The sequence below is a fragment of the Marmota marmota genome, unplaced genomic scaffold (genome assembly GCF_001458135.2).
Source record: "Marmota marmota marmota unplaced genomic scaffold, marMar, whole genome shotgun sequence".
Classification (NCBI taxonomy): domain Eukaryota; kingdom Metazoa; phylum Chordata; class Mammalia; order Rodentia; family Sciuridae; genus Marmota; species Marmota marmota.
In genome coordinates, this window is record NW_026000000.1 from 11,349,890 (window position 1) to 11,363,191 (window position 13,302).

At 36.8% G+C, this 13,302-nt stretch overlaps 1 protein-coding gene and 1 pseudogene across 3 annotated transcripts; both read left to right on the forward strand.

Moving 5' to 3' along the window:
- Positions 1-4,800: 4,800 nt before the first annotated feature.
- On the forward strand, positions 4,801-7,766 carry LOC107153388 (eIF5-mimic protein 2-like). 2 transcript variants are annotated; one of them, XM_048807547.1, is made up of 2 exons: positions 5,053-5,136; positions 5,226-7,766. In XM_048807547.1, the coding sequence occupies exons 1-2, from the start codon at positions 5,053-5,055 to the stop codon at positions 6,144-6,146; spliced, it is 1,005 nt and encodes a 334-aa protein (XP_048663504.1). In that variant the 3' UTR covers positions 6,147-7,766. The 2 variants fall into 2 exon arrangements, with proteins under 2 accessions (XP_048663503.1, XP_048663504.1); XM_048807546.1 differs by having other exon boundaries at positions 4,801-7,766.
- A 2,487-nt stretch (positions 7,767-10,253) lies between these two features.
- On the forward strand, positions 10,254-10,812 carry LOC107153390 (annotated as a pseudogene). Its single transcript, XR_001504907.2, has one exon. The product of XR_001504907.2 is annotated as a proton-transporting V-type ATPase complex assembly regulator TMEM9-like (transcript).
- The last annotated feature ends 2,490 nt before the right edge of the window (positions 10,813-13,302 follow it).

Below are 13,302 nucleotides of genomic sequence, written 5' to 3' on the forward strand. Positions count from 1 at the left end.
AAAAAAAAAAAAAAAAAAAAAGCCACGTGTGTGGTGTTCCTGTTCATCAGAAGTAGCTGAGGTACTGGCCAAGTATCAACCACTAAATTTGTCTTCAGATCAAAGGACTTAAAAACAGCACACTACAGGGACACAGCCACATCAATGTTTATAGCAGCACAATTCACAATATCTAAACTGTGGAGCCAACCTAGATGCGCCCTTCAGTGGATAGGTGGATAAAAAAAATGTGGCATATATACACAATGGAATTTTACTCAGCATTAAAAGAGAATAAAATCATGGCATTTGCACGTAAATGGATGGTGTTGGAGAAGATAATGCTAAGCAAAGTTAGCCAATTCCAAAAAACAAATGTTGGATGTTTTCTCAGATATAAGGAGGCATAATGGGGTAGGGAGGGGGAGATGGGAGGATTAGATGAATTCTAGATAGGGAAGAGGGGAGGGAGGGAAAGGGAAGGGGCAGGGGATTAGCAAGGGTGGTGGAAAGTGATGGACAACATTATCCAAAGTACATGTATGAAGACTTGAATTGGGTGTCAACATACTTTATAAACAGATATAAACAGATATAAAACAGATATAAAAAAATATATTACACATATATACTATGTGTAATAAGAATTGTAATGCAAAAAAAAACAAAGTACATGTATAAAGGCATGAATTGGTGTGAACATACTCTATATACAAAGATATGAAAAATTGTGCTCTATGTATAATAGAACTGTAATGCAGTCTGCTGTCGTGTATTTAAAAAAAATAAAATCAAAACTAAAAAAATGTAAATAATATACATATATGGGTCACATACATAACTTGAAACATTCTAGTTAACCACATTTAAAAATCAATTTTAATGTATTTAATTTAGCCAGGCATGGTGTCACACACAAGTAATCCCAGAGGCTCAGGAAGCTGAGGCAGAAAGATTACAAGTTCAAAGCCAGCCTCAGCAACTTAACAAACTGTCTCAAAATTTTTTAAAAAAAAGGGCGGGGATGTGGCTCAGGGTTTACTGCCCCAAGGTTCAATTCCTGCTACCAAAAAAAATACATATATATATATATATTTTTTTTTTTTTAATTTTTTATAGTTGTAGATGGACAGAATGCCCTTATTTTGTTTATTTTTATGTGGTGCTGAGGATCAACCAGTGACTCACACATGCTAGGCAAGCACTGTGCCACTAAGCTACAGCCCCAGTCCTATACATTTTTTCTTAATCAAACATCCAAAATATCATTGCAGCATATAATTAATATTTTAAAAGTTGAGATTTTAGTTTCTTTTTTCATAGTCTTCAAAATCTGATATACATTTTAGACTCATCACATCTTGATTCAGACTAGTCTTATTTCAGTTGCTCAACAACCATTTATGACTACTGAATTATGGCAACTTGTGATAATTCCATTGCACAGCTGTCAACTCCAGCCTCCAGTTTTCCCAGCTGAAATGCTGGGCCCTTACTGAATTCTCTTTTTGCAAAATCTGTAAGCATAACTCCCACCCACATCCAGCATGGGCGGTGGGAATGGGGTTCCCCTCAGTGGAATGGACTGGCTGAGAAATAAAAGCTAGAAAAAATAGAACGACAAAGAAACCACAGGACACAGAAAATAGTCTCAAAAGCAGGGACAGGACAGGCAAGCCAATCATACAGATCAAGCTTCTATTCTAAGGAAAAATGGAGCCTATACCTGCTTTATTTATATCGAGAAACATCAAAGGCCTTCCATAGAATGTTCTTCACCAAAAAAGGTTAAAGGTAGGCTGTACAGTTCCCAATGGGTTACATCCATCTCTGGAGCTACCATGAGATCATCCATGAGTGAGCTGAGATAGTTTGCAATGCCAAACCTAAATCTCCCTGGCTACAATAGCAAGAGAAGACCCTCAAGTAATTCATGGATGGCTTCCTGAATATTCCCTTTTTACTTGGCAAATGTAAATGATGAGCAGTTATTTCAAGTTCCCAGATTCTTGTTCTGAGGGTGTGACAACCTATTATCACAATACAAAAGAGAATTAGTAGCAAACATATCATTCCAATAATATACCATGTAGAATGGTTTAACATGTTTTTAGGATGGGAGCCAATCAACCAGCTAGAGATGTAGGGCCCATGAGATTGGTCCCGCTTTTTTAAGTATCCTAGGTGTCCTGATGTATCCCCATGAGGTTTAAGCCATTATTATTGCTATGCCAAACATCCATCAGATGATTTCTAATTTTTTCCAAATTTCATTGGGAAGCATGAAATTTGACTGCAGTAATACAGGCTTACTTATATTTAGCATGGCATTTAAGCCTTTGTTTGAATTTGAGAGTAGAAAGCTTATTATTGATACCTATAATAATAGCTTTTAGAATATTTAATCTAGTTGTAAGCTCTTATTAATATTTACCTGATTGCATAGGTCTTTAGAAATATTTTGAGCCAACTTATTAAGAAAATTAGCTTAGTTAGATTATGTTTTTTACAATTTACAGGATATCTATTATCCATTTTTTTTATTTCTATAACTCCAATTATTAAAACATAAGAGAATTAAATATAGGCTTGAAGGTTATAGCAGGAAACCACCTTGTTTTTCCTGCATATAAAGTTAGATATGGGGCCATTTGTAAGATGGAGAAAATGAGGCAACAGTTAAATGCCAGAGATCTTTTTTGAATATCATCTTTCTTGAAAGTTAGAAAATTACCAAAGAAAATTTCAGGGGTCATAGAGAAAAGAGAATGGATTTTGTCCATAAATATAGTAAATATGGAGACAGATATAAACCTGAAATAAATATAGTGGCTGGGGTTGGTTGTAGCTCAGTGGCAGAGCACTCACCTAGCATGTGTGAGGTGCTGGGTTCAATCCTGAGCACCACATAAAAATAAAGGCATTCTGTCCATCTACAACTACATGTGTATATATATATATATATTTATTTATTTATATATGATATATGCATGATATACACATGATATATATATGCTCCAAATTATCATCAAATAAGAAATGACTGTTATAAATCCAAATGTGAGTTATTAATCTTTCTAGTGTAATATTAGTTTGCCAGGATTTAATTTGGCCTTCATTATATGACTGTAAATAATACAGGAAGTAATCTAAATAATATGGATTTTTATAGTGTATCTAATCTCATTTTTTTATTCTGAAAATAGTTTTAGATAACTCGATTATATTTCTAGTTTCTTAGATCTTTTACTAAATGATCCAAATTAAAACACAGTTGTTTGCAAATTTCTTTTAAAAAGTAAAAGTGAAACACATTTAGTGGTAGTTCTTCTACATTAAGTCCTCCTGACTTTGGACTTTCTGTAGGAAGAGGTATCATGATATAACCCTTTTATCAATTTTTTGAAGTCAATTCAAAACATATTTATCACCTCTGTACTGGCAAAGCATTGTACACTTCATTCATTTAGGAAACATGCCAAAATCTATTGCAGAATGATTAGGGCAGTAATATTGGTGGATATTCTATGGAAATAACTGGCTTGTTATGGGAAAATTCCATTTCAATAATCATTCCGTTTTAATAACTGTCAAATATAACCCTAAATCCTAAGGACCAGTATAATTGGATAGTCTAGGTTCTTCCTATGTTGTCCTTTCCTCAAAAGTTGCCTTTCAATAGCCAGTATATTTATTACGGGACCAACATATACTTAGGTTCCTACTCTAGCCATTATACTTAAATCCAGTCACATGGATGGGTATAATATGAGTATCTGCAAAACCACCCATCATATGAGTATCATCAGTAAACACTGGGATGGATTCTCCAGTCCACATTGCTAGGTACATTAAAGGTGGACTTGGGGAATGGGTCCATAGAAGTCAAGGCATGCATAGCTAAAAACACTATAGTTGGAGATTTACCTTCCTGTGTCAAGTTTTTCAGCCGTTTCCAAGATGACAGTTTTAGAGTCTATCCTTTGAAATATGATTTATCCTATTGTTCCATGTGTTGCTCAGCAACAGTAAGACTTTTGGTGTCATGACTTAAAGAAATTTTTAAGAATTTTATGAGATTAGCAGGACATGTAGGGTTCTGTTTTCCCTCTTTTTTATTTAAAATTGAAGAAAAAGTTGATATATGCTAGAGTATCATTAGTCTTAAATTGTAAATAGTGGCCTAGTATAGTCCTATGAACCTAACTTTAAATGATCTTGGATGGGTACTTTAATGAAGTGAGAGGCAGAGTTTTACCTTATGAAAGGTGGCATCTATAAAGGTATAGAAGACATAAATAGACATCCTTTTTAGAATAAAATATATATACATGTTTAGTGAGCATAGGAAAAAATATTTATTACTAATAATGAGAAATGAAATAAAAGAATTAATAGTCTTTTACTTACCAATTTAGAAAAAATTTTTATTATCTTTAAGTCTAATGTTGATCTAAGTTTGGGGAATCAGTACTTTAAATATTGATTGGTAAAAGTGAATCAGTACTATTGCTTGGGATAGTGATTTAATAAATTATTTAGAAAAATTTAGAATTGACCCAGCAATGACATCTCAAGGGACTTATGGGAAACAATTTTTATGTACAAAGATACAGCTGTGTGAATATCTTTATAATTTTGATTTTAAAGTAGTAAGATTAAGTGTTTAACATAGGTTTTGATAAAGAAACAATATGATAAAAAATTGGTATTAAAAGTAACATTGTAAGTTTGATGAATGAATAAACGTTAGCACTTGTGGTTGGAAATACTGACTTGACCTAGAATTATTCAATCAAATAAAACCAATGTCTAGGTTAGTTCCGGTCGCAGAGGAGACACCGCTGCAGTTGCCGCCACATCGGGGATTTCTGGCTCTTTTCTCTTCGCCTTAAATTCGGGTGTCTTTTATGAATAATCAAAAGCAGCAAAAGCCAACGCTATCAGGCCAGCGTTTTAAAACCAGAAAAAGAGATGAAAAAGAGAGGTTTGACCCTACTCAGTTTCAAGACTGTATTATTCAAAGCTTAACTGAAACTGGTACTGATTTGGAAGCAGTAGCTAAGTTTCTTGATGCTTCTGGAGCAAAACTTGACTATCGCCGATATGCAGAAACACTCTTTGACATTCTGGTGGCTGGTGGAATGCTGGCCCCAGGTGGTACACTGGCAGATGACATGATGCGTACACATGTCTGCGTGTTTGCAGCACAAGAAGACCTAGAGACCATGCAAGCATTTGCTCAGGTTTTTAACAAGTTAATCAGGCGCTACAAATACCTGGAGAAAGGTTTTGAAGATGAAGTAAAAAAGCTGCTGTTGTTCTTAAAGGGTTTTTCAGAGTCGGAGAGGAACAAGCTGGCTATGTTGACTGGTGTTCTTCTGGCTAATGGAACACTTAATGCATACATTCTTAATAGCCTTTATAATGAGAATTTGGTTACAGAAGGAGTTTCAGCAGCTTTTGCTGTAAAACTCTTTAAATCATGGATAAATGAAAAAGACATCAATGCAGTAGCTGCAAGTCTTAGGAAAGTCAGCATGGATAACAGACTGATGGAACTTTTTCCTGCCAACAAGCAAAGCGTTGAACACTTCACAAAGTATTTTACTGAGGCAGGCTTGAAAGAGCTTTCAGAGTATGTTCGGAATCAACAGACCATAGGAGCTCGAAAGGAGCTCCAGAAAGAACTTCAAGAACAGATGTCCCGTGGCGATCCATTTAAGGATATAATTTTATATGTCAAGGAAGAGATGAAAAGAAACAACATCCCAGAACCAGTTGTCATTGGGATAGTCTGGTCAAGTGTAATGAGCACCGTGGAATGGAACAAAAAAGAGGAGCTTGTAACAGAGCAAGCCATCAAGCACTTGAAGCAATACAGCCCTCTACTTGCTGCCTTTACTACTCAAGGTCAGTCTGAGCTGACTCTGTTACTGAAGATTCAGGAGTATTGCTATGACAACATTCATTTCATGAAAGCCTTCCAGAAAATAGTGGTGCTTTTTTATAAAGCTGAAGTCCTGAGTGAAGAGCCGATTCTGAAGTGGTATAAAGATGCACATGTTGCAAAGGGGAAAAGTGTCTTCCTTGAACAAATGAAAAAGTTTGTTGAATGGCTCAAAAATGCTGAAGAATCTGAGTCTGAAGCTGAAGAAGGTGACTGAATTTTGAAACTACATCCTCAGTAAAGCAAACAGGAGTTGTAGATAAAATGTCATGTCTCATGTGTCCTGGTTCTTACATCTTCCTACCTCCCTATATCAAGCATGATATAAGGGCTTTCATGGCAAATCTTATTTTAACTGTTTCTATGGTTACTGGAAATGTTGGGTTTAGTTTCTAAAACCATGTTTTAAGTAGCTGCAGGAGCTATAGATTTGAATCTAATGTTGCATTAGTCTTTTCAGTTATCTTCTACCTCCTGTATTTTCTACTGTAATAATGTAATTTAAGGCCTTCCACAATGAACAGTTCACTTTATTCCCTGGGTTTTCTATATATAAACAGTTTTCAAGATATGATTTGGTTAAAAATAATTTGTTATAAAAATTCTGTTTGCAAATTAAACTGTAAAAGTATCCAAAGTCTCAAAAGGCAATGGTTTGTGTGATAATTTGATATGCCTAGAGCCCTATTCATCAATGAAAGTCTCTTAAACAGTAATTGAACTCATTAACATGATCCTGAGTATTTGGACCACTGCTTGCATGTTAACATTTACTTGTATTTTTAATCCCAGATGTCCTTAAGTTCAATTGTTTGCTCTCTGTTTTTCATCATTAGTGAAGCTATGGAGAACAAACTTGAAGTTTGAGGAATCTCATATGTCAGAGATGGTAGGAAGAAGAAAATTGAACTTTTTCCCATTGAGAAACTTCTGCATTCAGTTTGTATCTTTCTAGGCAAAACAAATGGATACTCTTTTCATATGAACATTTTCAAATGTACCATAGAAGTCTTATTTTGTGCTCAGAATACCCTTAGATTGATATGAAAGGACTTCTAAAAAAGTGTGAATAGAGGAAATGACTGTTATAGACCCCCATAAAATTGTTGAGAATGTTAAGAGTCAGCATGTTCTAATTGGGGATCTGAATTTAACATATTTCCTTTTGGCTTAGTGCATTTGTTCCAGAGAATGGAGTTCAATAATTATATATTCTCACTTGGTCGTACTGGACTGGCTTCATTCTCTTAGTACATTCAGTAATGACTCAAGCATCTGGCTGTTAATGTACCCTAGTTGCCAATTCTTAATTGCCATGAGCCAAATATTTCTTCTATGTGATTAATCCATTTATTTTAATGGCTGCCTTTTAATTTTTCATCTTTTTATTTTCTTGCTGCTGCCCATCCATGTATGTAGTCATTAATGGGAAAATATTACAACATTGGGTGGAAAGGCATTGTTATAAGTGAATGTTTTGAAGGATTTTTTAATAGAAAGAAACTAGCCTGGAATAATGCCACCAGAGATTGAGTGGAAAATACCCCTTTTGAAGGTGCCATTCTTATTAGCCAAGAAGTTGGTATTTAAACATTCATCTTGAGGGAATAACGTGTAATATAATTTGAAATAAAGTTATAGTGACCTTAAGAAGAGCATTATAACAGATAACATTGTGGGAATGGGGTGATTTTGTTAAATGAATAACTTTGATAAAGTTTTCCTGTGCAGGCAAAATGTATTCACTAGATTTCTACATAGTGATCTGCTTTTACTTTGTAATTTGTAGTCCGCAAAATACTTTTTTTTTTTAATAAAGTCCATCCTTACAAATAAATAAATAAATAAATAAATAAAACCAATGTCTAATAAAAAAAAAGTAACATTGTAAAAGAGCATTAACAATGTACAATTTAAAATGATTTTATAAGTTTTGAAAATATCAATATGATCCTATTTTTATATAAAATATGTATAGAAAACAGTTTAGAAGGCTATGTATTAGGTTTTTTTTGTGTTCGATATTACAGTAGTTATCTATGGACAGTAGAATGTTATGAGATTTTTATGTATACCCCTTAATTTCTAACAATGGGTCCCTTGGCAAAAGTTAGATAAGGTGTTTTAATCTTGTAATTAATTTCAGTTTCTCATTTGAGTATCAGTTTATAAACTTTGGTATGTAATCCTTTGGGTCAATAAAAACTAGTTGACCCATTTTAATGTTATATCTAGAATATGAAATGGACAAATTAAGAGAACCTTTAAACCCTTCTTGAGAGAAGATGTTAAAACATTTTTATATCTTATAATGTTACCCTTTAAATAAGCTAGTGTCTCTCCATTGTCTTTTAAAAATATAGCTAAACCTACTTCCCACTGTATAGAGTAACATATAAGCTCTATAATATATTTATATAATTATACAAAATCATATATTTAGGAAATAGAGAGACAACTGATATATAAGAATTAGTAACAATTATTTTAATTATATTGATGTTTTTAAATCAATTAAATTTAGCTTTTAAAGAGAAGTTTGAAATTTGGAATTTAGATGGCATTAGAAAATATTTTTTATTTAAGTAGAAATGTATGAATATTAATTTCTTAAAAATTAGCCCTTTTTTAAGTAATAAAACTTACCACACATAAATTATTGTTCTATTGGAACAAAAGTAGATTAATGCTTTAATAAGTTCTTATCATCTCAATGTATAGGTTAAAATTTTGGTTTATATTAGCACAACAATGTTTGCTCTAAGGGGAAAGCCTCAAATGTTTTTAATTGATGGGTAAAAATGAGTCAGTAGTATTGCTTGGCCAATGATTTAATGAATTATTCCATATATTTATAACCAATTTAGTTACAGACAAACTTGTTCTCTATTTACGCAAATCTTCTATATTACTTACTTAGACCTTTTATGTATAATCATATTAAAGCCTTCAATACAATAAAGACCTTTTTATCCAGAGATGTTTTCTTTCTTCCTTCTAGGACTCTCCAGTTTTTCTTTCTTCTCTGTAGAAGCTCTTTCTTTCTAGAATTTTTCTTTTTGGTTACATTTTGAAACAATTCCTGTAAATCTTTGAATCTAGATAATTATATTTTAATAAGAAGAAATATTTCAATGGAAATGTATCCAAAGCTTTGGGACCCTTTGTACATATATCTGGTTTACCACTTTATGAAAACATAAACAAGAGTTAGGCGTTAAGATTACTTGATGTTAACATCTTAACTTTATAAGTCAATATATATCTCTTGAAATAGGCATTTATATAATGAATTACATTTACCCTGAATTTATTTTAAACAGTAAAAGGCAGAGCATCAAGTAAATATACATAATAATAAGTTATGTATTTCCTGTTGAAGAAAAACAGTTAAGAGCAAATAAATACATGTTAATTACCCTATAAATTAAAAATCTTTTAGATTATTTAATCAGCTGGAAAATGTATTAAGAATGAAGATATAATTTATTTTTATTTAATCAGCCATTTTAAATTGAATTTTATTAAATCACATGACTTAAACGTATTTGGATTCATTTTTATTTTACTTTAAGTATTATAAGTGTACTCTTTTATCTATGTAAATTTTGACATTATGTAATGTAGTTAAAGTAGAATTTTTGTGCATATACATATTTAATACTTGTGGTGACATTTAGAAATCAGAAGAATAAAAATTTTGGCCATTATGAGAACGTTGTGAGATTAAATATTTCAGATTGCCATTATTTTGTAATGGTCAAATTTACATTTAGTATCCCTAAAAAAGAAAAACAGTGTGTGAGAAAACATAAGTAGAACATCTTTTGTTAACGCAATAATTTTTTGCAATTCTTTAGCAGTGTGACAGTCAAGAAAAAGGGCAATTCCTTGGAGAAACCTGTTATAGAACTATAGATTAGTTTATTTAACTCAGCATTGGGAAAGAATTCAGAACAAGGCTGCTATTAAAGATGCAGGAATTTGTTGTTTTGGATTTTGCCTGTTAAATTTTTCTTCCCACCCCCACCCCCTCACCCCCACCCCGGTTAGCAAGTATTTATTTGCCAACATGAAAGAAAATTTTGCCGCTGGGCATTCCTCTTTAAGGAACAGAGACATTCCTTAAATGTTGGGGGAGGGGTGCGGGTATTTACTTTGGGCTTGTTGGGGGGGGGGGGCGGGGGTCCCAATCCGGCCCCAAATTCCTGAGCGCCCGAGGGCACTGGCTTTCGCTGCCGGATCTGGGCTCCCAGACTTTACACCTAGAGTTCCAGTCGGGCCTGAGCTGCCTTGACGGAGCATCTGGGGCTCCAGAGGGCTGTATCCTCAGGAGGTGTCCAGTCTTGCTGGTTCAGCAAGCTTGATAAGCATGAAGCTTCTGTCTTTGGTGGTCTTGGTCGGGGGTTTGCTGGTGCCCCCAGCTCAAGCCAACAAGAGTTCTGAAGATATCCGGTGCAAATGCATCTGTCCACCTTATAGAAACATCAGTGGGCACATTTACAACCAGAATGTATCTCGGAAGGACTGCAACTGCCTGCACGTGGTGGAGCCCATGCCCGTGCCTGGCCATGGAGGCCTAGTGCCTGCTATGTGAGTGCAAGTAGTCTACCTGTCCGTGGTGGGGGCCCTTTTGCGGTACATGGCCTTCCTGATGCTGGTGGACCCTCTGATTGGAAAACCAGATGCTTACACTGAACAACTGCACAATGAAGAGAAGAATGAGGATGCTCTGTCCCTGGCAGGTCCCTGGCAGCCGCTGCTGCATCCCTCGCACCCCCAAACACCGTCCTAGAGCTGTGGAGGGTGCTCAGCAGCGGTGGAAGCTGCAGGTGCAGGAGCAGCGAAAGACAGTTTTCCATCCGCACAAAATGCTCAGCTAGAGGGGCAGCTTGGTCAGGTCAAGGACCCAGGCTGTGGCTGCCAAATTCCAGAGCTGCAAGGAGCCGGGGGCCACTTTCTATTTTGCCTCAGCCAATCTTCCCTGGGTCTTCCCTGTAAAGAAAGGCTCATGGCATTTTCCTGTCTCCCTGTTTGGAAATGTTGTACCCCACCGTTTTAATTAGGGACTGTGATGGGTCTCTGATCTCTTGTGTCTCAGATCTTTGGGACAGAGGGGGAGGGGAAAGGAAGTCCAGAAAGGAATGAAGATTATCCAAGGTGGCCTCAGGGTTGGGCGGCATCTGTCCCTTCTGGCTCCACATCTTGGGGATGTCATTGCCCTTTGCAAGATGAAGCTGTGTCATCAAGAACTCAAAGTGTTTGGGTGGGAGCAGGGCCCAGCATTCGGCAAGTGCTCCTGTCTGCAGCGGCTCTTCCTCCCACCTCCCTTCCAGCCCCTGTACCTCTGCCCAAGTCTAGCCAGTGCCACTGAGCTTATGGAGGTCTTCAGGGCACTCTGGGAGCTTGGCTCCTTCTCCCTGGCCTCCTTGTCCCGGATGCATGGCGGTGCCCGTGCATCCTGCCTGCTCTGCAGCCTGCCTCCCCACTCCACACCAGGAGTCCAGGCAGGCTCTCAGCCCTCCCCAGTGTCTGCAGTTGTTGAGCCGGACAGTGGACTTTAATACCAAAACTCCTATCCTTGGATTGCCAGTTGTCCCTGAATTTCATTGTCCCAGTGCATGGAGAGAAACTTTGTCCCTCTGTTGTCTTAGAGTTGTCTGTACATCAAGGAAGCCATCATTAAATTGTTTTATTTCTAAAAAAAGAAAAGAAAACAGGGCAAAGCTGGAGGGCGTGGCTAGAAGGTCCGCCCCAGCAATGATGGGAGGAACTGAAAGAAATCCTAAGTATGGCAAGCAGAGCTTGCCATGTCGCTGCTGCATGGCCCTTCTGTGCATTCCAAGTGACCCGAAATCCCGCCTGCAGCCTGGGGGTCCCAACCCTGGGCACCGTTCTGTCTTGAGTGTTTTTCATGTTTGTCCATCTTAAGTTAGAATATTGGCAGTCCTGTCTGGAACCCGCCAGGCTGAGGACAGCCACATTAGCCCAAGTCCCACCAGGCCAAGAGCTGCAGCAGCCATGGTCCTGCACTAGTCACTCTGGGCCCTAGAAATCACAGTTCGCCCCCAGAGCTTCCCCAGCTGCTTGCATTCTGCCTGCTCTGGGAGCTGCTGCCCTTATGGTTATGTCCATCTCGGGTGCTACTATGAGGGATCTTCCTAATAGAGCAGAGATATTGTGCGATCTATTGTCGCGGAAGAGCTATGGATAGTTCGAAACGCCAAATCTAAATCTCCCTGGCTACCATGGCGAGAGAAGACCCTCAAGTAATTCACGGATGGCTTCCTGCACATAAGAAAATAAAAAACTAAGTTTGGAGTGATTATTATTCTTCAAGAGACACTAGGAATACCAAGCCTACAAAAGTTTGATACTAAACATTTCCCTGCTAAGATGTTTTTCCTGCCTCTTTCTAGGAATTTACTATAACTAGTACATTGATGAGCAATGCAATCTCTGTACACTAGACTATTTCCTTAAATTTGAGTGGCATTTCTGGATCAATAAGAACATGTATTTAACAGATATATATTTACATTGTCAAACTTATCCAAAGCAGCTTAACCAGTTTTCACCAATCACTTTTTGAGTGGCCAATTCAACTCTATCAGTGATATATTTTTTTGTCATAAAGGCTCAAGTAATAATGTATGCAACAGGTACTACACCATTATTCTGTGATTTGGCTTTTTTTCCCTCTTAATGTCTGAGAAATCTTTTCCTGTCAGTTCATACAAATGAAACCCATCAAAATATTAACTGATTTGGCCGGGCATGGTGGCCCATTCCTGTAATCCCAACCACTCAGGAAGCTAAGGAAGGAGGATTACAAATTCAAGGACAGCCTCAGGCACTTAGCAAGGCTCTAAGCTACTCAGAAAGACCCCATCTTTCTGTGGCTCAGTGTTAAGTGTCCCTGGGTTCAGTCCCTGGTACTCACCCCCCAAAATAAAAACCTGACTTAATGATAAATAATAGCACGGTAGTACAAAGAATGCAGGTATCTTAATAAAACCACTGCCCTGAAAACAAGCATTACAACAACTCCAACTTTTCAAAAGAAAAGTAAAAATACTTTGGAGGGGTGGGTAACGGGGATTCAACTCAGGGTCACTAGGCCATTGAGCCACATCCCAAGCCTATTTTGTATTTTATTTAGACACAGGATCTCAATGAGTTGCTTAGCACCTTGCTTTTGCTGAGGCTGGCTTTAAACCTGCAATCCTCCTATCTCAGCCTTCTGAACCGCTGGGATTACATGTGTGCGCCACCACGTCCAGCTACCATCTTTAGTTTTTATTAGATATTACTAAGTAGAAAGAAATGTTAAGTTAAAGGGCAAAGTGGGTAAGTCAAGCTATGCTTCTCAC